This window comes from Nilaparvata lugens, chromosome 4, assembly GCF_014356525.2.
Source record: "Nilaparvata lugens isolate BPH chromosome 4, ASM1435652v1, whole genome shotgun sequence".
Lineage (NCBI taxonomy): Eukaryota > Metazoa > Arthropoda > Insecta > Hemiptera > Delphacidae > Nilaparvata > Nilaparvata lugens.
The window spans coordinates 7,788,477-7,814,453 of record NC_052507.1 but is presented as its reverse complement, the minus strand read 5'-3'; the positions used below and the strand labels follow the sequence as shown (position 1 = coordinate 7,814,453).

General features: G+C 34.1%; 1 protein-coding gene across 1 annotated transcript in view; it reads left to right on the top strand.

The window, feature by feature from the left end:
* Window positions 1-25,977, top strand: part of LOC111047086 (hemicentin-2) — a 182,650-nt gene that overhangs the window by 29,935 nt on the left and 126,738 nt on the right. The window contains 3 exon segments of the mRNA XM_039425636.1: window positions 2,539-2,695; window positions 10,490-10,701; window positions 21,352-21,465. Of these exon segments, the coding sequence (XP_039281570.1) occupies window positions 2,539-2,695; window positions 10,490-10,701; window positions 21,352-21,465 (483 nt within the window).

Here is a 25,977-nt window from a genome sequence, read left to right as displayed (position 1 = left end):
ACTTTGATTTTTTGTATTTATACATTGAATATGTCAATTGATTATTTTTTTAATATTGTACAAGGAATGAATAAATTTGAAATTTGAAAATTTGGACAATCTCTATCTAAATATGGCAACAGGACAGCCCGAGTTCAAAGTAGGGAAAGATCGAGAGACAATAATTATATTTAGTTTTAATTGCATGCGTTATTGCAGGCTATCAATAGCTCATTTAATAGTGCATAAAAATTGCATTAAATAAGGCATGCAATGAGGCATGTAATTAATAGTTTACATAGCTGCTGATTTTTTACCAAATTACATTGAGATATTGAATTACATGCGTCATGGCATGCATTTTATAATCCTCTCGACAGCTGATTTATGAACAATTCTATAGTCTGATTTTTTACTCTGATATTTGCGTATGAAGGAGGCTCCTTTTTCCTTTTATATTATCCTTAAAATGCAAAATTTCCAAAAATCTTGTATATACGTCGACGCGCAATTTGAAAAGGAACATACCTGTTAAATTTCATGTAAATCTATTACTGTGTTTCGCCGTAAATGCGCAACATATAAACATATGAACATTTGAACATTCAAACATTTAAACATTAAGAGGCCAAACCGTCGACTTGAATCTTAGACCTCACTTCGCTCGGTCAATTATCATAGAATCTATGAGAAGTATGATTTTTTCACTTATTCCATAAGTTTGAACTATGAGCTCATAGATTGTGTCATGAACACCATGTTCAAATTTCTTGATGAAAGAGTGATGTCGGCCAACGGGTTCCAGAGTACACTGTTCCAATGTAACTAAGTGACTAATGTAAACCCTACTTTAGTGTGAAAATGATCTATTCCAGACATTCTTGCTGTGGTTGATTGATTGATTGATTGAGAACTTTATTTATGTAGATTACAATATATACTGGCTTTCAGAATGGGAAAGGGAAAAGAAATTCTCAATACTGTAAAAGCAAGGAAGCTCCAATATCTCGGACATATAATGAGAAACGGAAGCAGATACGAGCTACTCCAAATTGCATTGCAGGGCAAGGTAGATGGTAAAAGAGGTCTGGAAGAAGGAGAAATAGTGGCTTAGGAACCTGAGGACATGGTATGGAATGAGCACAGCACAGCTGTTCAGGGCGGCAGTCAACAGGGTCATCATAGCCACAATGGTTGCCAACATCCGGAACGGATAGGAACCAAAAGAAGAAGAAGACTGGCTTTTACACTTATATACAATAGCTTACAATACAGAAAAATTATAGATGAATTACATAATATAGACTAAGAAAATTATTATTGAACTGTATTAATGATATGGGAAAAATAATTTGTAATAACTAAAGATAATATTGTTATGCATCTACAAAAATTGGCGGAGCTTTGGACATATCAATGTCCATTCTTCTGAAAGAATATTCAAAATATCCTTTCCACTAACTCTCTACCAAAAGGGTACATCAACTCTCTACCAAAGGGTTGATGGAGTGGCAAAGATTGTAACGTTCTTAATTTAAATCATGGAATCATGACCACCGATTTTTGTCTAAAATCATCACAGTATCTACTTTATTCGTAAAACCTTAGACTTGATTTGTTGATAGCGTTCTGATCTGATGCATTGTCTATCTAATACACCCAGCTGTAATTGATTGATGGAGATTTTTCCCTGTAAGTGAAAGAGATTGTTAGGGTGAATTATGGAATAATTACAACCGTTTTCGCCTTATTTCAGGGTGCATAATGATTCATGAATTCATAGGCCTCAGTTTTTGACCGAGTTTTTGTATTGTTAAGGCTACTTTCACACGATAGGAGACGTGCAACCACCTTTTGTCACTTCTTTTCCCCTCAAGGCAAGCAGAAACCGGCTTGGATCGAGATACTAGCGGACAAATCGCCGCTTTCACATGGTGATTCTACGTCTCTCGGTCCCACTTTTCTCAAAAACTATCTTTCTTGAAAATGAAGATAGAAATATTCTGATTTCGGATTTGCATTCAGCGACCCCAAATTCTTTAAAGCGTAAGTGCAATAAAGACACAGTGTAATCTTAGACACACTTGCTAAGGACGTGAGTTGTCAACACTGCAAGGACCTTGACCTTTGACTTTTGACCTTGATCTCTTGATCTTGACCAAGATGACCTTTGATCTTGGACTTGACCCTGTGCCAGAAGTGGCAAAATCTATAAAGAAAAAATAATTTTTCATTGTCAAAAGCACATTGGCAATAGACAATGTCAAAACTATACTAACATCATACAAGTCAGAAGGTTATATCTACTGGCGAAGATTGTTGCTTTGTCAATCCAAATCATGGAATCATAACCAATGATTTCAATCTGAATTATCTCAGCATCCACCTGAATTGTTAAACCATAGACTTCGTTAGTTGATAGAAATTTCGTTTTGTGACTTCTTTGTCAATCAAAATCATGGAATCATTACAATCTATTTTTGAGGTCATCCCCTCATTTCAGTGTGCATGTGATCCATGAATCCTTCAGTTGTTGACCGAGTTTTTCAATTGTTTCAGTGCCAATCTCAGACACGCGGGCGGTTGCAGGAGGTGTGGCAAAAATCCCGTGCGACGTGGCAACACAGCTGAAGGACGACAGAGTCCATCTGGTGCTCTGGTACAAAGAGGGAGAGAAAGGAATGGGTGTGCGCATCCCTCTCACTCCCATCTACAGGTACACATACCAATAAATATTCACTTATAAATATTTGCTAAATATATAATCTATGAAAATATAATTGAACGGAATTAATGTTAAATATAAGCTGAGAAAAAATAATTATTGAGAAATCCAAGACATAACAATAGTTCTGTTCTCCAATATAATTCAGACAAGGATCAGGTCGAAGAGATATAACTTGTTCATCGGGTTTACAATACCAAACGTGTGACGTAATCAAAATAACCAAATCTCACGGTAATGTTGGAATAAATCAGAATTCAAAATATTATGAAATCAATCTTGAAGAAGGATAATGGCTGAGCTGGGATCTGCGATTTGGTTTGTTGCTTCACAACATAGTCGAGAATTTCTCAAATTCTCCATGAATAAGTCAAACAATCAAATCTGTTCTTATATTCTATTTGTCTTATTGAATGACAAAAATACGTAGTGGGAGAAGAAACAGGCATTTCCCTTACTATTTCTGACACACATTTTGAAAAATATAGTCTACATTTTCAGGTTATGTCAAAATTTCTTTCCAGAGGATTCCAACATAGTCGAGAATTTCGCAAAATTCTCTATACAAAAGTCAAACGGTCTTATCTTCTATTTATCTTATTTGATGACAAAAATACGTAGTGGAAGAAAAAACAGGCATATCCCTTACTTTTCCAACACAAATTTTGAAAAATATAGTCCACATTTTCAGGTTATGAACCTGTTCATGCCAGATGTTTTTTCACTCCTAGAATAGTCCAGAAGAAATCAATGATCAATAATGAATATTGAAGGTTTGATAATATTACTCATCAATATTATCAAAATTCGTTGATATTTCAAGCTCACTTGTGGCAACTTAAACGAGTTTGATAAAATAGACGGTAGATGATTGGCAGCACACACAACTGAGGACTACTGTTGTATACTGAGGTCAACGTTATAATGACAGTGTTTGATTAGCAATGGTATCGCTATCCTTGTCTTTCATTCAGATTGATTTCTGCAAAGATTTCAGGGAATTCTATATAAATCCAACAAAGCGGATAGCGTTATCTCTTTCTCGCTTTGCTCTGTTGCCAGATCGTCTTCCAAGAATGTAGAATTGATAATTAAATTACAAAATATATCATCTTAATCATTATAAAATGGAATTTCTTGTTTGATAAAATATAATTGATTATTTTAAGCGAGAATGAACTGTTAATATTACATTGATAAACCTGTATCAGCTACCGTCTATAGAAGGAATTGACAAGACAGAGGTTCGGCAACGTTGTTCTTCTATCTTCTCCACTGTCATTATAACGTGGAGCTCACTAAAGTCGACCAATGAGAAGTGATGATGGGCGTGACAAAACCTTCTAGCTTGTGATTAGTCGAAAGCGTTCGACATCGTAGGTGATGAAAGGACGGTAGGTGGCAGCACTTACAACGTCATTATTTTTTGAATGTTGAGAGATAGGAGTCAGCATATTTGAACGATCCGAATTGTGATTGGTTATTGGTTTTTTCATTTAGTAATTGCAGTTGATACTTGAAAAATAACTAGAATAAATTAATATTATTCTGTGAATCATTAAATAATAATATCGGGACCGAGCTTCGCTCTGGAGTACAAGAGCATGAAAAAATTATTACGAAAGGAGAAATTATAATAATATTCATAGTTAATTCAGAAATGTTCTATATATTCTCAGTGAATTGAGATTAGTTCCCAGAGTGATGCAAAAATTTCCCTCACAAAGGCCCGGTTGCACAAAATCCGGTTGAATTTTAATCCTGATTAATTTCACGTCATTAAATCAGAGAAGACCATTTCAAAAAGATGGCTCTACTGAATTAATCAGGATTAAAAATAACCTGGCCTTTTTTGCAACCGGCACTAAGTCCCTGATTGAATGATTACAAAAGTTCAACAGCTGAGTCATAATTTAGACATAGTCCCACACACATGAACTCGCTCACTCACTTCCATCATCAACAGACGACGAAATAATTATTATCAGCTGTTTTCCCAAGGATGAATAATGATTATCCTTTTAATGTCCTTCAGCGAGTTTTCTCAGGGATGAGACCTAGTGCGATCGAATTTTTATATTATAAACCACTATGTTCTGAATTTTGTGAGAATCGTTAGAGTCGTTTTCGAGATCCGGTGAAATACAAACATATGAACAGAAATTGCTCGTTTAATAGTATAGGATTCAAAGATTATCATATAAGAATAATGATAGATGAGTTTGTTCTCCTTTAATAAACAAACAAGCAATCAAACAAAATGTAAAATTCACTGCAAATATAAAAATTTAAATTTTTATCGGGAATGAACCTACTCAACTATGGGTACCCATCTACTAGAGTGGGTGTAATAATACATAGTGAATATATATCATAACTTGGTTTGACTGCAACGTATAGCCCCTCTCTTCAAATTGTCAATTTATCTATTTATTAACAATTGTCAATATTACAATGAAATGATGAGCAAATAAACTCACTCCTTGCATTTATATTCCATCATCATCACATCATCATAAACATAGTCATTATTTTTTCCATCCATGCACAAGTCTAAGGTTCACATGGACATCATATCTGCTCATTAAATGATGAACAAATAAACTCACTCCTTGAATATTCATATTTCATCAACTTCATCATACACATAGTCATTCTTTTTTCCATCCACGCACAAGTCTATCACATGGACATCATCTCTAGCGGAGAATAAATGGAAAAAACAGTATATACGAAACGAATAATTATTGATGTATTTATTTCACGTTTACAAAAGATACTGAATTGGAGAGAAAAACTAAGGATATCACAAATTTAGATCCATAAAAAGTTCAAAATAGGGTCATGATTTACTTTTGTCAAAGTTACTATTCAGTTTTCTACAATAATAATAGTTCAGTTTCAATAATCTATTTTACAATAACTATTTATTCGGAGAGTTTTCCTCGATATTAATTCTCATCTACTACACTAATTTATAAGACATTTTCCGAGAGATTGATTTCATGATAGGATGTCGTTAATGATCAGAAAAATCGAACTTTTCTCCAATATTGCGAAACTTATTTCAACCGACTCTTTTGAATCGTTATAGACATTTTAACTTAAGAAACTTTTCCAGTATCGAGAATAATAGTTACCAATAAAGTCGCAACGAGAATAAAACTTTTTGATTGCAAGCTCTAATCAAAACTTCGCAGTGAAGACCATGAAAGTTAATTATACGGGCGTAAAACTTCACTGTTTGACTTTTGTATAGAGAATTTTGCGAAATTCCCAACCCTGTTGTGAAACAACAAACCAAATCGCAAATTCCAGCTCCGCCATTATCCTTCTTCAAGAGACTGTAATTGAATTTTGATTAATTTCAACTTCACCGTGGGATTTGAATATTTTGATTACGTCACATGAGTGATATTGTGAACCTGGTGAAACTCATGATTCGTTATTAACGTTTACACGCTTAAACTATGTATTATGGATTACTTATTTTCAGATCTTAGAAAATGAAAATTGATATATTGACAAAATAGATTTATTCCTATACTATGACATTTCGAATGAGGCGTGAATTAGATTGAATTCCAATTAAATCGTTGGATAGATTAAGTGATTTCTCAGCTTCTCCTATTATACAGATGTTGGACTGGAAATTGGCCGAACTGAGAACCTCTCTATTTTGATTCAACTCAACTTCTATCAGGGTTCATCTACTAATAATAATTGTGAACTGGATTACTTCGTTGAGTTTGAGTTTCCAAAATAAAACTTCAAATCAAAACTGATCAGTATTGGAATCAAAACAAGTAGCCTACAATGTCATGAATAAAGTACGCTATGAATATGAAATGAGAATCCACGGTTCTTTTTGAATTAAAATGAATACATTCTAACATAGATTCATTCCTATACTTTTATAATTCTGAACGGTGGATGAATCAGATTGAATCGTTGAATAGGTTAATTTAATTTCCAGCTCTACTTTTGATTAAAATCTTTTAAAATGTCATGGGTTTGAAAATTATTTCCGATAAATCGAAATGAAATGGAATGAACCATCTCGAGATCGTGGCAATAGAATAGTGAAATAGTGGTTATATCAATTCAATAAATAGTCCTAATATCGATTCAATAAACAGCGGTAGAATAAGACCGATAATCTCGCTCAGTTTTGGGGAAAAGTTGTGGAAAAAGTGCAACAGTGAGACTCGACGCTGTCAGACAAAGACACGACGCTGTCAGACAGAGACACGACATTTTCAGACAGTGACAGACGTTTGAGTTGGACTGCATGCACTAACTTACATCACGCAGTGACATTCGTATTCTGTATCCGATTCGAAAACAAAGTTGGAATTTATCGACCAAACATTCCTTCAGTTGCGAAATGTAGGCTGCATTTGGAAAGAGTTCTGTAAAGCTGAGTTGGTGTTATTTATGGAATAGAAAGCTCTCATATCAGTTCTCCAGTTCATCTTTGCCTTTTTGCTAGGAGCATGAATGGTCGCTTCAGAAACGTCTATGAATATGGACGTGACTATGAATATAAGTCACATCATTTCTATCAATCTATCTGAGAACAGAGAATTTTGCATGTCTTACAATCTTAAATCTAAAAAAAAAAAATTAAGGCCGGGTTTCACCAGGAACTAAACTTATCGTTAGAAGAAGCATAAACTCCAATTATTATCCCTCAACAGACCAAATCGGGTTTCACCACACGCCGTTATAGCTGAAGAGCGGTTATAGAGTTAACCGGCCAAATTTGGTCTGTCAACTTCTGTAATCTGTCGTTAAGAGAAAAATGGCGGCTTTCTGTTTACTGTCATGTTGAAAGCTAGAAGAACAGTTTGAGAGTGACAGTGATGATGATGATGATGATTATGTTATTCGCCGACCTAGATGAATAAGAGAAAGGGTTGATGATTTCAATAATTTGGACAAAATCGACTCATTTTTCAATAAGATTGACAAGATGCATTTTCTCACTGTTAGTGAATGTTGGGTCCCTTCTTCTTTTGATAGCTTTAGACAACACAACATTGACAGAATGGCTAGAAGACATCCTGTGAAATTTGAAAATTTTACTTATTTCCAAAAAAAAACAATCTGTAGAACAATTATTACAACACTACAGCCTAAATTAGATTTAATAAATCATAAGACTAAAAAAAACTGCACTATAATTATTATTAACTAGCCGTCAGGCTCGCTTCGCTCGCCATATCCGTCTAGCCAGGGGGCTCCGCCCCCTGTACCCCCGACTGGATCGTCCAAGTATGAGATCAGAAGGCTCGCTTCGCTCGCCTGCATTTTTCATTTGAGCATTTTTATCATATGATAGGACGATCCAGTCGGGGGTCCAGACTAAACGTCTGGCTAAACGGATATGGCGAGCGAAGCGAGCCTGACGGCTAGTAATATAATATCCCCTGCAATAGCTCTGATTAAAGTAGCAGTGCCCAATCAATTTTTCCGTGATAAATGCATTTCAATCTTCAACTTGGTGCCAACCTAACAAAGTCAACTCAACTTAATGCCAACCTGACAAAATTATTAATTTAGTTACCAGTTAACAACTGTTTCGAAGAGGTACTCTCTCTAGATTATAGTTCTATATTAACATAAATGGTATGGACATTTTCGATTATTATAAATTAAGAGAATAAGAAGAACATACATGCTAAAAGACAAATTTCAAACCCTTAAAAACCACCCTTAGAGTTGAAATATTGCCAAAAGATTTCTTAGTGCGCCTCTAAAGGGCCAACTGAACATACCTACCAAATTTGAACGTTTTTGGTCCGGTAGATTTTTAGTTCTGCGAGTGAGTGAGTCAGTCAGTGAGTGAGTGAGTGCCATTTCGCTTTTATATAGATTACCAAAATTTGTAGGCTAATCTCCACTCAATTTGGTAAACAAAACTTGTGTTTTGGAATTTTCCATCGTGAAAAAAGTGTCATGGCGGCTTACTGCCACCCTGATCTACTCTCATCTGTCGTTTCGTAACGTAACATTAGTTTTCGTTGGTGAAATCAAATTACTTATTCTTCCGTTAAAGTCATCAGTTAGTGTTAACTGGAGATTACTAAGCGAAGCGTTAACGTGAATTTGGTGAAACTCACCCTAAATCTGATAACGCAATACTATTGGAATTTTTTGTTCAGGAAATCCATTTTTTGATAAGACCTATTTTCGTGTTAGTTTCGGCGGCAGAGCTGTTGGAGTTTATATCCAGACAAATAAACTATACCATCTTGAATGAAAAAGACTAAAAAATTGTCAAAAAACCACAGATTTATTGATACTTAGAAAGACCGGTTTCGGTTATTACACCATTGTCAATCTCTGATAAACTAAAACTAAATACAAGAGCAGCAGAGTTTATACTAGTAGGCAAGTACCATCTTCTCAACTTTTTTCCAAATTTCCGGTGGTTCAGAACCCACCTAAAGCAGTAGGTCCACCATTCTCTCATCATCGGTCATGTGTTGATGGGAAGGATATTATTTTATATCCTTCTAAAAGAATCGACAATTATTTGTTGAAACACCGTCGATTTATGAAGTTACATCACAATTTTATATTATCGTTATTCGAATTGCATTTGATCTTTATTCTCATAGATTAATTATCTATACTTTGTAAAATTCGTTGAATAATTAGCATTACCGTCATTTAATGTAAATTAGTGTATAAGCCAGAGAGCAATCAGGCCAGTTTTAATGTATGGATCTGAATGTTGGGCTATGCGAAAGTCAGATGAACAACAAATTCATGTTACAGAGATGCTCCGGTGGTCGGGAGGTGTAACCCTGAAAGACAAAGTTAGGAATGAATATGTAAGAGGAACATTTAAAGTTGCTAATATAACTGATAAGCTAAGGGAAAATCGCTTGCGCTGGTACGGGCACGTTACGAGACGCGGTGAGGATCACATGACCAGACTCGTCATGAAAATTGAACAGCCTAGGAGACGCCCTGGTATACCGCCGACAACCTGTATGGGTACCATTTCCAAGGATATGAGGACGACGGATTTAGAGCTTGAACTGACTCAACAACGCCCGGAATGGCGGAAAAGGATTAGGAGGGCCGACCCCAAGAGAAATGGGACATATTGTAATATACATAAATAGAGAAATTTTAATCTAATCTAATCATCAGTTCAATTTCAGCAGATAAAAATTTACAACAGTCCTTCCTCAGCTGTTAAAGAGCTGCCAAAAATGAAATTCAAGAACGTTGTGAAGAATAAATTGATAGAGAGAGCATATTATTCATTGACTGAATACTTTGAATGTTCAATATAAGGACTGCTCCTCATTTTGGACTAAGTTGTGTACTGTAAGGTGTGTCATCTATGTGAATGCTGTTACTATTCTTGTCAATCTCCCTGTTAGCCTACTTGTATATATATACTCTGAGCTATTGTTATATATTCTTGATATTGTGTTTGGTATCTTATTATGTACACTGTATTTTTTTTGACGAGCTTATACATTGTGAAAATGTCAGGCAGAATAAAGGATTTGAATTTGAATTTGAATTGGCCACACACAAGCCTGAACCTCATTTGGGCATCATCATCACGAAAAGAAAATCATCATTAGCCACGCACAAGCCTAGATTTCATGCAGGCATCATCATCACGAAAAATACCTTATGAGAAAATCGACTTGTATTATATTTCAAATGTCAAGCAGCATCCATATTCCAATAATGCAATATTGTTGACATCTTCCAGGGAATTTAGAATTTGATAAGACCTGTTTCACATTTCAGTTTCGATGGAAGAGACGGGGCGGAGGACGAGGCCGCTCAACACTGGACGGACACCGCGTCGCTCGGTTCGCGCGCTTTTTTCAACGTGAAGGAATCTCCCGCCAAACTCACCATAGACGGTGTCAAGGACAAAGATGGCGGCGTGTACCGGTGTAGGGTGGACTTTCGGAAATCACCCACTCGGAACTCTAGGGTCAACCTCACCGTTATAAGTGAGTAGAGTGTTCTAAAATAGTACACTAGATCTCTTAGGGATGTTTGCACAGTGTAAGTTTCAGCTGAAGCTTAAACCAAATCTGGATTTTTTTTGTTTAAACTAAATTTACGTTTGCGTAGTATCAGTTTGAACTCTGTATTGAGTTTACACTCTGGGAAAGTTTAAACCTACAAAACCGGAGGTTTAAACCTAATAATTTGGATTAAATAGACATCTGTAAGAGGAAACAGCTAATAGTAAATTATTTTTCGACGGTTGTTTTTAATGCTCCTGTAGACGATGATAATATTATTCAGGTTATAGTGAATCATCATTTGAATGTAAAAATAATTATAATGGAGGATTTGATAGAAGTTTTCAATGCGATTGATAAAGATGACTTCGAAGAAATTTTGGAACTGAGGAAAATTGGGCAAAAAACGAACCATTCAAATTTCTGAGATGATAGAGAATTTTTTTAACGGTTTTGCTTGAGGAAAGCAAGTGTCAATTTAGTATTTGATTGAATGAACCACTTGATAGAAAATAAGACAATTTTTATCAGTGGTCTTTGATTAGAAAACATGTTTTCAACATAACTGATATATTTTGCTTTCGAAAGATTTCTAATAAACAAGGAAGACCGTAGTAGATTTTTATAACAGAATAAGCTTTCATCTCACATTCTAGAATATATTTTCTGGTGCCAACTGAATATAAGTTTGTTTCTAATAGTAATATAGCATTTCATAATTTTTTGAAGAATTTCTTGATCGCTTTTCACTTTTATTACCGTACAGCTTACAGCTCTGTGGATTTTGAACGAGGAAATAGTAGCTACATAACCTCAATTTACTGATGGTTTGTATACAAATAACAAATTTGCTGTAAAAACTAGCCTTCCTGATATTATAAACGATGACATTCTATTACCAACTTGAATCTCAACTAGTTTAACTTAAACTGGATTAGTAAATGCACTGAGAAAACCGATTCAAGTTCAAACTTTCAGATTAACTTAAACTCGATTAACTCAATCGAGTTTAGCAATCTATACTGTGAAAACTACCCTTAGTGAAATACTGTAAAATTGAATTTATATAAATGGTTATATAATGGTGACAGCCCCACCATTCTCCAACAGTTTATCATTCACTCATTAGTATTGATACGATACAGTTTTACAAATCATTCAGCTATGACTGAGAGCGGTTTGACTCCGTGGTCGCGCTGATAAGCAATCGTTTATATTAGTTAAGAGTCATGCATCTGATACTCCCGTTGGGAGAATGACCGCTTGTGCCAGCTCCACTAAATATGATTCATGAGTTGTAGAATCGCTTCCCAGTGGTTCGGAATATCTGCTTAAAATCAATAATCAAGCAATGAACAGTTTTAACTTTGAATAACGTTTTGAAATTGAAGAACAGTTTGAATTTGAAATATTTAACAGACTTAGAGCTGCGTTTATACCGGAGTTGATAACACGAGTTTTTTACATTTTTGTTATCAAGTGATGTTAATTACAAAAGTTAATAACATCATGTTGAGTTGCGTTTACCCCGGAGTTGATAACATGAGTTATTAATAAGAAGTTGTCAGCTTGACTGAATCGACAAAAAATTCTCTTGAAAAAAGTTTATAACTCGTGTTTTCAACAAAGAATTCCTTGTTATTAACAAGATTTATGTTATCCATCGAGAGTCGGTAACTTTTGTTAATAACAGGTTAGTATCTTCCCCGCAACCCCCTCGCCAAGCATCCCTGCCCTACAACTACAGCTGTTTCCTAATAACAGACAAAACACGTGACAAAGTTATGAACTTTTGTTGATAACAAAACTAGCAGCCAAAAGAAGATGTTATTAACTTATGTTGAAAACTTTTGTTTTAAACTCTGGTGTAAAGGCATTATAATTTATTTTTCGCCCCACTTGGATGTAATGAGCTGGTTTTCGTGCATCATATGGAGGCCGAAAATGATTGTTTTCTGACCAGGCCGGTAAAAATTTTACGGCCCTAGGGCTGTAAAATAACCTTGAAGTCAGCTGATTCTGATTTGATGTGAAAGTGTTTACAAAATAGTTTATGAAACGGAATCAGTTTATGCTTTTAGAATCGAATAAAGTATTCTGCAATATTATACTATCATCTTATTTGGATGAATGAAATAAAGATATATATTATAAACTATTCAAATCCGATTTTCAGAGTAGGATAGAACTTCTAACCTTAATATCGTAAGTCGATGACAACAAGCATTGTTGACGTTGACATTCAGATTGGCCAAATTTCAAGTGTGCTAAAACAGCTGATCAAGAAACTTTTCATTATTTGTGTTTATTATTCAATAATTAAAACATTTATAATAATATCATCTTAATGTCATTTGAAAGAATAAAAAAGTATAAACTCAACCTCCCACATAATTGAACATATTCTTTTAGCTTATTTAGACAAATCAGAATAAAAAATGAAAATACTTGGACAATTTCCTGATATTCAAATTACCTCAGATTTGCTAGAGCTATGACCTTTCTGTTTTGCTTTCGGAAGTGCCTAATAAACAATTATTCTCATATTTATATTGTTTATTATTCTGTGTGGCGAAAAATAACGTTCTCACCATGGGCAAAAATGTTTTTCCGGCTCTCAATCTTTTTTAGTCTACGGCCTCGGACTTGAAAACCGATTTCGAGCCGGAAAAGTCTCATTTTCGGCCCTAGGTGCGAAATATACTATTACATTAGATCAGATAAAGATCATTATTTTAATGATAACACACATGTTCCAATTCAAATTTGAAGACAATTTTTTGCTTTTTATTCCGGCTGTTATATCATATGAATATTCTTGTTAAATGAAATCATATGGAAGTCAATTATATTGATAACAAGATCTTGCTAATAACAAGGAATTTTCTGTTAGAAACATGAGTTATTAACTTTTATCAAGAGAAATTTTTGACGATTCAGCCAAGTTAATAACTTTTTGTTAATAACTCGTGTTATTAACTCCGGTGTAAACGCAGCTTAACAAGTCTGCTTTTCCAAATTCGCCATTTATTGGCTAGTTCAGCTAGTTATCAGTAGGTTCGGTATAATAATACAACATCAAAATTCCAATGAAATTGAAGGTTAATCGGACGTTTTATAATGGAATTAGTATAGCCTGTAACAAAACAATATATCTCCGACACACATTATTTATCAACAAATCCAGCGAGTCATCAGCACATTAATACAAAATTAAAATGCCGATGAAAGTAAACGTTAATCAGTAGGAATGATAGATGATTATAATTAGCATTCGTAGCGCAGTTCCGGAGCTGAGCTGATTGAAATCTCTTGAAATGTAGGATTACCGAAGCTGATTAGGACACGCTTATTGTGAGATTAGCGAAATCCCATCTTCATTAACTGAGCGTTGTTATCCCAGACCAGGTGGAAGCAAAAAGTGCCGACGAAAAGAGATTTTTCAAAAGGAGTTTTCATCTATCACAGTAATCCCCAAGATTGAAGAAGCTTTTCGCTCTCTTTGTAATCAAGCTCTTTGTTTTTGAATAGTGGATAGATTCGGCTAGAATTCGTACGTAGAGGGATGTGCAATGGAATGAGAAATCGGTGGATCACTCCGCGTTGTCAGTTCTGTTCAAATGAGTAGCATCATGTATAAAATATAAGCTACGCTGACTTGTGAAATGAATCAGTCTATAGTGAGATTGATAACTTACTGTTACTGCTGTCGCTGTTACTGTTACTGTTACTGTTACTGTTACTGTTACTTTTACTGTTACTGTTACTGTAACTTACTTATTGAGCATTGGTTGAATAAGAAGCGATAATTTAAGGCTGTGCAAAAGCTAAAAAAAACTTTCTACTGGTGATATTTTTCGATTTGTATATCATCAAGCCATCAAAATAAAAAAAATTTTCTCAGGAAAACATTTTTTTCCGATCATTACTTTTTGAGATGTGAGCGCCTAAAGTTTAAATTTTCGGGACATAACATTTTAAATTCGGTAAGAGATGAATCCATGTGATTTGAAGGATTGATTCTTCATGGTATTGTTGATCTACTAGGACCAAAATTTTCTAAAAATATCAATTTTTTATAAAGTTATGCAATTTACTAAAAATGACCAAAAATATCTTTTTGTTGAGTTATTTTTGGTCATTTTTGGTAAATTGAATAACTTTATTAAAAATTGATATTTTCAGAATATTTTGTTTCACTAGATCAACAATACCTTGAAGAATCATTCCTTCAAATCTCTTGAATTTATCTCTTACCGAATTTGAAATGTTCTGTCCCAAAAAATTGAACTATAGGCGCTCACATCTCAAAAAGTAACGGAAAAAAATGTTTTCCTGAGAAATCTTTTTTATTTTGATAGCTTGATGATATACAAGAGGAAAAACTTTGGAAAATATCACCAATAGAAAGTTTATTTTTAGCCTTTGCACAGCCTTAATCTAGTATACTATAAGAAAGGGAAGAATCGGCTTATACACGTACGGGATAGGAAATTCACGAATGACGCATCATCACGTCTGAACTAGTCAACTGATAAACTTGAAATTTTGCATATATAGGTTTTTAATCCAATAAGGATGGTTATAGGCCTATCTTACATTCTTCAACATTTCAGTCGGTCAAGTTTTCTGTTTGTTAAGTTTTAAAATATACCATTGTGAACCACGGGTTACTTGCTAGTGTGTATTAAAATAAAGGAAAAAATTGGATTATACATGTACGGGATAGGAATTCACGAATGACGCATCATCACTTATGACTTACTCAACTGATAAACTTGAAATTCTGCATATAGATTTTTAATTCATTTAAGATAGTTATGGGCCTATTTTACATTGATTAAGATTTCAGTAGGTCAAGTATTATGTTAGTAAAGTTCCAAAATGGACCTTTGTGAACCACAAAGGAAATCCACGATTCACTCTCTGTCTAATTATTCCTCTTCTCTTCTCTTTCTCTATCATAAGTAGAATATCTAGTTGAAGTAAATATTATAGTTGGCTCTACGAAATCTCATTTAGTAGTGTAGTGGTTCAGCTTTCGCGTTGTTTGGTCGGATTGGCGCTATGGTCTTACAAAAAGTATTCTATTTTATTATTTATATTATCAATTCAAGTGATATTAATTCACTTTACAGTATTTGACGTAATTGAAGTGTGAGCTCCATCCCGTCCTGATGTAGGATAGAAATGCTTTTGTTCTACATAAAAAAGACTCTTGAGTTATCAATAAAAATATGAGTTATCTTGCTTTCCTCAGTTCTCACTATCATCTAGGAAACAGCAAATTTGAGGTAGGACATGAAATAAAACAGTTACTCCTAAACATGAAAACATTTATATAAATGGAATGTTCAATTTTAATATTATTCCCAAGTTTTTTTTTCATTTTAATAATAGCCTCTCCCTCTTTAATGGGCCCTTTCTCATCTCCACACACTGTTATTGAACATGTAATTGAGGAGGAACAATTGGTTAAAAATGCATTAAACTGATTTTTGCCGATCCCGGGATCCCGAGATTGATATTGGATAATCCCGAAATACCGGGATTGGAAATCAGTCCCGGGATTGACATCCCTACTTGAGAGACTTTCAGAGTTATTCAAATGGGAAGCATTGATTTCATGATATAAGATATTATGCTGACTGTTTGAAGTGAATCTTTCTTCAGTTTTTCCAACGTTCCAGTAAATAATATCTCTGATAAAACTGCTGTAACAAACTAAACACAAAAAATTCGATAGATGTTCAATGAATACGTTCAGAATATTCTAGAATATACATTAGAACAGAACAGAATATTATTGATTTAGTATTGATAGACACATTAGAATATTTTTCATTCAGTGTTTCAGAGCATACATTCATGGTATTTTATGTAAAAAAACAGGAACTTATGTCGCTTATTTGGATGAATATCACTGGATTAATGATTGAAGAGACTAGTGTGTTTTTGACCAAGTTTGTAAATCGGTAATTCTTCATAATTATATTTCAATACGTGAATATTTCCTATTTTAGTTATAAACATGTAAAATATTCCTTCTATGTTTAGTTTTGAAGCATCTAAATTTGAAAATCTACTTTGTAAAATACTTGAGGACTGAGAATTTTGTGAATTGAAGAACTACAAGACATAACCTATTTCGGACTATGTGTTATCTAAATTTAGGAGAGGAATAGCACAAAGTAACCTTACTCATTTCCCCCCTATCATTCTGATAATGTACTTATTATATTAATGAATGAATAAATCGACACATAGAGATTTGTAGAGCTAAGTCCAAAGGAGCTACTCATTGGGAAATGGAAATAGCTCATACATACTTATTATAAGCATAAAAAATGAATGTAAATAGGTTCAACTATAGAGAAAATAATACTCAAAATACTCGTTTGTCTCTGGCTGAACTATAACTGAAGAGAAAAGATTGAGAGGGAACAAAATATTGAGTAATATGGAACAAAATATTCATTATTCTAGTATGCTTGAACTATGATAGATATAATATAAACAACTTTTAGGAGTTATACATTCTCCAGGTCTTATAGACAACTTCTCGAGTGAGTTACTAGTAGTTCTGTGAAAAGTAGACCTCACGCAATTATAAACCACATCTTCCTTTGTTCATCAGAGTAAATTCTGTCCTGTACTGTCGTGTCGGCTAGATATCGGTGTGAAAACGACTTATGGCTGTTGACATACTGGCAACAGGTCAGCCCGAGTTGAAAGCAGAGAAAGGTCGAGAGAGAATAGTATGTTACTTCCAATTATTAATTATTGCATGCAGCTCATAGTTCACACAACAGCTGATATTATACCAAATAACATTGAGATCAAGGTACCTAGAATACATGGTACCATCAATGAATTCTAGGTACATTGATTGAGATATTAATTGCATGCGTCATTGCATGCAATTGATATTTCACTTGACAGCTGATTTGTCCTATTTCAATAAGCGAGCAATTTCTGTATTTTCATATCTGGTTCTTAATAATATCGGGACACCGAGCTTCGCTCGTTATTCATTGATTGACTTTTGATAAACCGAACACAATTCTTTAAAATTATTGGGGAAGTACTAACAGACACAGCCCAAAACTGTTTTTCCCCGAATTTGGATTTGAACTTGAATTCAGGTTCAATTTTCTGTGCAAACATTTGAAAACAAAAATTCTAATTTGGATTACATGCAAACAAATTGAATAACCAAATAACACTCACTAATCACTTGAAATTATCAAATAATGAACAACTTTGAAAATTATGGTATACTATAGTTTAGGAGGATTATCATGTCATGTCAACAAATCAGATTATGTTGATCAAATCGATTGAAAATTGTCTAGCTAGATAAAATTTCTTGCTGATTGATTATGATTACACAGCTGGAAATAATTCTGTTTCTCTCCCACACAGGCACACGCATCTTCTGTTATCGGGAGACGACGAAATTATCATGTGTTTTCCAAGGATGAATTATCCTTTTAATGTCGTTCAGCGAGTTTTCCAAAGAATGAGACTTAGTGCAATCGAATTTTCATATCATAAACCTACCATGTTCCAAATTTTGTGAAAATCGTTAGAGCTGTTTTGGAGATCCGTAAACATAAATAATAACCAGATATATACAGATATTGCTAGCTTAATATAATAGGATATTATGATTATTATTATATTATTTTATATTATTATTATATTTTATATATTATATTTTTTATATTATATATTATATATAATATATTATATATTATGGTTATTAATAGGTTATTTATGTTCAACGGATCTCGAAAATGGCTCTTACGATTCTCACGAAATTTGGAACATAGTAGGTTCATATTATAAAAATACGATTGCACTAGGTCTCATCTTTAGGAAAACTCGCTGAACGACATTAAAATGATAATTCATCCTTGGCTGAAACAGCTGAGACTTTCGTCGTCTGTGGATAGTAAAAAAAGTGAGTGAGCGAGTGGGTATGTGGAAAATCAAAATATCGCATCCCCGAAATTCATAAGATGATAAATATAGTCAGCTGTGAAATATAAACACCATTATTTTTGGAAGAAATTGTGTTCTGTTTATCAATAATAATAAAAATAACGAGCGAAGCTCAGGGCCTCGATATTAATGAATAATTCCAATGTACCTCTGTTATTTTAGGTTCATTGAATAAAATTTTATAGTCTGACTTTTCACATTAATATTGGCGTTCGAAGGAGACTCCTTCTCCTTTTTATTATCATTAAAATGCAAAAAACCTTAAATATAAGTCAATGTGCAATGTACAAAGTTCTTCTATAGTCTGACTTTTCACATTAATATTGGCGTTCGAAGGAGACTCCTTTTCCTTTTTATTATTCTTAAAATGCAAAAAACCTCATAATATATAAGTCAACGTGCAATGAACAAAGCTCTTGTATATCAAATTCTATCCAAATCCGTTAAAACATTTTATCCAATAACTGAGACTGTAATTGCGGTACAAACAGACAAAAGCCAATCAAGTCGAAACTAAGACCTCAGCTTCGCTTCGGTCTGTTATTCCCATGAAGTTATTGTTGAAAACCTTCGAATTACATCCACAGTAATTAATTGATAGGTTATCGAATTTCATTGGTTTAAAATAGGGTAACAACTAAAACTCACTTAGTAAATCATAGACAATACTCACAGTAGATTCCTGATCCATTAACGAGCTACTAGATACCGGAAATATCCGTTAGAACAGCAAAATTCACGAGCGCGACGACATGAAGGTCCGTTTCACTTGAAATTCGCGACGCGACCAATATTGAAACAAAGGCAAAGGTGACCGTTGAAATTTGACAAGCTATGACAGGCGACGTGCCAACCTGCCGACCGGCAGACCCTCCATGGCTTCCGCGTGTCGTTTATCGGTTGCCATGGTAACGGCGCTTGGCGGCACATTTGAAAATTTCAAAACTATTGCCGACTGTGCTTCTACACCTGTAACGTTATACTGTTGAGCATTGTTGGATGATGATTGGATCTAGGTATTTAGGAACTATGAAAACAGCTATATTTTCTTTTAAAATAATATTTGAACGAGAAGTAGGAGAAGATGGATAAGGCGGAGTAGTAGGAGAAGAAAAATGAGACAAGAAAGAAGAAGAATATTAACATTGTGGAAATGGATATGTTCAACGAAATATTTCATCTCAATCAATGGAAATTGATTGTTATTTCTATCATTGGAGAATATATTTTCTTTACGAATAAAATATAATCGATTATTCCAAACAATAATCAACATTATTGCTAATATTACATAAGATATATCGGTATCAGCTATTCTCTATAGAAGGCACACACTTGAAAGGTTATTCACCCCAAAAATTAACAAAGTCGTGAATTTCAAGGTCGAATACTAATTTTCACTGGTAAAATCTGGAGCAATTGATAGATTAAGTGGTCATCCTTTACTATTAAACGAGCAATTTCTGTTTATATGTTTAGATGTTTGGATGTTTAGATGTTTATATGTTTGTATTCCACCGGATCTCGAAAACGGCTCTAACGATTCTCACGAAATTCAGAACATAGTAGGTTTATAATATAGAAATTCGATTGCACTAGGTCTCATCCCTGGGAGAACTCGCTGAGGGACGTTAAAAGGATAATATTATTATTCATCATTGGGAAAACAGCTGATTATAATTATTTCGTCGTCTGTTGATGATGAGAGTGAGTGAGCGAGTTCATGTGTGTGGGACTGTGTCGAAATTATGACAGCTGTTGAACTTTTGTAATCATTCAATCAGGTACTTAGTGCCGGTTGCAAAAAAGCTGGATTATTTTCAATCCTGATAAATTCCAGTAGATCCATCTTTTTGAAATGGTCCTCTCTGATTTTGTTCACGTGAAATTTATCATGATTAAAATTCAACCGGCTTTTGTGCAACCGAGTCTTTGTGAGGGAAATTTTTGCATTCCTCTGGGAATTAATCTCAATTTACTGTGATTAGATAGAACATTTCTGTATGAACTATTAATGTTATCATAATTTCTTCTTTCGTAATAATTTGTTTATGCTTTTGTTCTCCAGAGCGAAGCTTGGTCCCCGATATTGAAACATTATGTGTGCTCAACCAGACAAAATAGTCTGTAAAAAATGTCTGAGAAACCTCTCGCTGATGACAGCATGCGCATGACGAGCTTTTGTGTAAACACATGTTCGACACACTTGTCCTGTCATTAGAGGACACCCTTAGACATGAGCTTACTATGGTGAGGTCCACGTTATAATGGCAGTGGATAAAGATAGGAGAACAGCGTTGAGGATTCTCTGCTTCACTCAATTATATTTCTACATTGTCAAAAACAGATTTGACATCGATGCGGAGCTAGAAAAGGATAGTACTACCTGCTTTGTCGAATGATAGACAAGGATAGGTTAGGCAACAACAAAGTTAATCAAATACTGGATGAAAAAACTAAGAAATTATCTTAGTCTTTTTCATTCAATATGAATAATTACCACAATATCAACTTCTCAACTACACAAAAAGTTAATCAAGTACTGTAATCATAACGTGGACCTCACTATAGGAGAGTTTTGTTGGGAGTTTTCTGACAATGTTGTATTTTTTCTGTTGTTTGCAGTTCCACCTGAACGCCTGAGTGTGGTGGATGAGAATGGAGACCATATCCAGCACTACATCTTGGGACCGTATAGCGAGGGAGCCTCCCTGGACCTCGCCTGTATAGCAACTGGAGGTGAGCTAATTCAAAATTCTTAATTACAAATACAGTCACATCAATGGTGATCATGTCACATTAAGTATAATTTGTTAATACATATTTAAATAGTTTAGACCGCATTTTCTCAAATCAAAAGCAAATAATCGAAATAATCCTATACTATTTAACGAGCAACTCCTGTTTAGATGTTTAGATGTTTAGATGTTTAGATATTTAGATGTTTAGATGTTTAGATGATTAGTTGTTCAGATGTTTAGATGTTCAGATGTTTAGATATTTAGATGTTCAGATGTTTAGATGTTTAGATGTTTGTATGTTTATATGTTTGTATTTCACTGGATCTAGAAAACGGCTCTAACGATTCTCACGAAATTCAGAACATAGTAGGTTTATAATATAGAAATTCGATTGCACTAGGTCTCATCCCTGGGAGAACTCGCTGAGGGACGTTAAAAGGATAATATTATTATTCATCATGGGAAAACAGCTGATTATAATTATTTCGTCGTCTGTTGATGATGAGAGTGAGTGAGCGAGTTCATGTGTGTGGGACTGTGTCGAAATTATGACAGCTGTTGAACTTTTGTAATCATTCAATCAGGTACTTAGTGCCGGTTGCAAAAAAGCTGGATTATTTTCAATCCTGATAAATTCCAGTAGATCCATCTTTTTGAAATGGTCCTCTCTGATTTTGTTCACGTGAAATTTATCATGATTAAAATTCAACCGGCTTTTGTGCAACCGAGTCTTTGTGAGGGAAATTTTTGCATTCCTCTGGGAATTAATCTCAATTTACTGTGATTAGATAGAACATTTCTGTATGAACTATTAATGTTATCATAATTTCTTCTTTCGTAATAATTTGTTTATGCTTTTGTTCTCCAGAGCGAAGCTTGGTCCCCGATATTGAAACATTATGTGTGCTCAACCAGACAAAATAGTCTGTAAAAAATGTCTGAGAAACCTCTCGCTGATGACAGCATGCGCATGACGAGCTTTTGTGTAAACACATGTTCGACACACTTGTCCTGTCATTAGAGGACACCCTTAGACATGAGCTTACTATGGTGAGGTCCACGTTATAATGGCAGTGGATAAAGATAGGAGAACAGCGTTGAGGATTCTCTGCTTCACTCAATTATATTTCTACATTGTCAAAAACAGATTTGACATCGATGCGGAGCTAGAAAAGGATAGTACTACCTGCTTTGTCGAATGATAGACAAGGATAGGTTAGGCAACAACAAAGTTAATCAAATACTGGATGAAAAAACTAAGAAATTATCTTAGTCTTTTTCATTCAATATGAATAATTACCACAATATCAACTTCTCAACTACACAAAAAGTTAATCAAGTACTGTAATCATAACGTGGACCTCACTATAGGAGAGTTTTTGTTGGGAGTTTTCTGACAATGTTGTATTTTTTCTGTTGTTTGCAGTTCCACCTGAACGCCTGAGTGTGGTGGATGAGAATGGAGACCATATCCAGCACTACATCTTGGGACCGTATAGCGAGGGAGCCTCCCTGGACCTCGCCTGTATAGCAACTGGAGGTGAGCTAATTCAAAATTCTTAATTACAAATACAGTCACATCAATGGTGATCATGTCACATTAAGTATAATTTGTTAATACATATTTAAATAGTTTAGACCGCATTTTCTCAAATCAAAAGCAAATAATCGAAATAATCCTATACTATTTAACGAGCAACTCCTGTTTAGATGTTTAGATGTTTAGATGTTTAGATATTTAGATGTTTAGATGTTTAGATGATTAGTTGTTCAGATGTTTAGATGTTCAGATGTTTAGATATTTAGATGTTCAGATGTTTAGATGTTTAGATGTTTGTATGTTTATATGTTTGTATTTCACTGGATCTAGAAAACGGCTCTAACGATTCTCACGAAATTCAGAACATAGTAGGTTTATAATATAAAGATTCTATTGCACTAGGTCTCATCCCTGGGAGAACAGCTGATAATAATTATTTCGTCGTCTGTTGGTGATGGAAGTGAGTGAGCGAGTTCATATGTGTGTTCATATGTGTCAAAATTATGACTCAGCTGTTGAATTTTTGTGATAATTCAGTCATGTACTTAGTGTCGCTTGCAAAAAAAGCCGGGTTATTTTCAATCCTGATTAATTCCAGTAGATCCATCTTCTTGAAATGGTCTTATCTGATTTGGTCCACGTGAAGTTAATAAGGATTAAAATTTAACCGGCTTTTGTGCAACTGGGCCTTTGTGAGGGAAATTCTTGCATTCCTCTGGGAATTAATCTCAATTTACTGTTATTAGATAGAACATTCCTGTTTGAATGTTATTATAATTTCTTCTTTCGTGAAATTTTTCCATCCTTTCGTACTCCAGAGCTCGGTCCCCGATATTTCATATAGATAGTGTAGGCCACATTTTCTCAAATCAAAAGCAAATAATCGAAATAATATAAGTATTACTGTATATGCTTCATCAAATCAACGTGTCTTCAATCTGAATCACTGAGAAAACTCCTCTGGTCGTATTGTAGCCTATCCTTGAACAGAAAAATTATCATTGGAATGATCAAATCATTACATGACCAAATGATAATAATGTGCTCAAGTGTAGGCTATAAATTATTCACATAATTCAACAAAATATCGGGGCACGAGCTTCGCTCGTTTTTTATTTATTGATGAACAGAACTCAATTCTTCAAAATGATTGGGGAAGGACTAACAGGCACAGCCCAAAACTGTTTCTTCCCCGAATTTTGATTCATACACTACAAATATTCCATAAAGTAGGTTATGTTCCATACACTTGAATTCAGGTCAAATTTTCAATCCAAATATAAGAAAACATGAAAGTTCTAATTTAGATTGTTTACAAACCAAATTTAATAACAAAATTACACTCACTAATCACTTGGAACTGTAAAATAATGATTAACTCTGAATCTTATGATATACCATCTCATGTCAACCATCAGATTATTTTGATCGAGCCAATTAAAATTTCTAGATTTCTCGCGAGATACGGTCAGCTAATTGATTACACAGCTGATCTCCCACACAGTCACATGCATATACTGTTATCGACAGACGACGAAATTATCATCCGTTTTTCCAAGGATGAATAATCCTTTTCATGTCCTTCAGTGAGTTTTCTCAGGGATAAGACTTATTGCAATCGAATTTTTACTATGTCCAAAATTTCGTGAAAACCACTTACGTGGTTAAGTGGTAGAGTGGACAATATTGTCCAAACTTCGCCACATCAACATAAATAAAAAAGGTCATTCTATTCTATTCTAAAAAATCGTTAGAGCCGTTTTCGAGATCCTTTGAACATAAATAACCAGATATAAAAATATAAAGATAATCGGATATAAAAATATGAACATATATACAGAAATTGCTCGCTTAATTTAATAGGAATAAATAAGCTCGGTGCCCCGATATTAACTATTATTCCATTTGAATATAAGTTGTACAAGTAATACAATTTGAAAAAGAGAATACGAGTCCATAATATTTTCAAAAAGTAACATCATAGTAATCGACCTCAACAAACAATAAAAAATCAGCCATGAGTATGCTTGAAAGACTTTTCCAATTAGAACCAATTCCCCTAATCAATTAACGGTTATTCATTCAGCGTACCGCTTTTTTACCCTGCAATTAAAGCCGAAAATCGCAACAGGACATGGCACAAACTTTGAACTCAACTGAATCCAATCGAAATTTAATTCATTCAATTATTGTTTCCGTTCAGATACGCTCCTTGAAAACTGGATAATCAACCGGGTTTCGCAATTATTATCGTGATTAATTGAATGATTTTGGGATACCATTATTGTAGAGGTTCTACTCTCATTCAATGTATTATTCAACTGTCAGTATTATTCTTTATTAATGAAAGCATTAAAGAGTTTGAAGAGTTTACCAATTGAAGAGTTTTTGACAGTTCAAATTGAATTTCCTACAGTATGATTCACCTACAGTGAGGTCCACGTTATAATGGCAGTGGAGAAAGATAGCAGAACAACACCCACCGCTTCAACACCTTACTTTTGTTTGAGACAGATTATTAGAATAGAACGGCTTTTAATTATTGGTATTTCAGCAAAATTATAGGATAGATAAGATACTAATTGGAATAGGATTTGGAGTCCTTGAACTGAGGAAATGAAATAACTATAGTGAGGTCCACGTTATAATGGCAGTGGAGAAAGATAGCAGAACAACGTTGCCGATCCTCTGTCTTGTCAATGCCTTCTATAGACGGTAGCTGATACAGGTTCATTGATGTAATAATAACTGTTCATTCTCGTTTGAAATATCCAATTATATTTTTATTAAGCAAGAAATTAATAATTCCATAATGAATTCTCATAATTAAGATAAATATTTTGTTAAATTTTTAATTCTACATTGTTGAAAGACGATCTGGCAACTGAGAAAAGCTAGAAAGAGATAGTACTATCCGCTTTGTTGGATGATAAACAAGGATATCAGTAGCAAGGATAGTATATAGCGTAT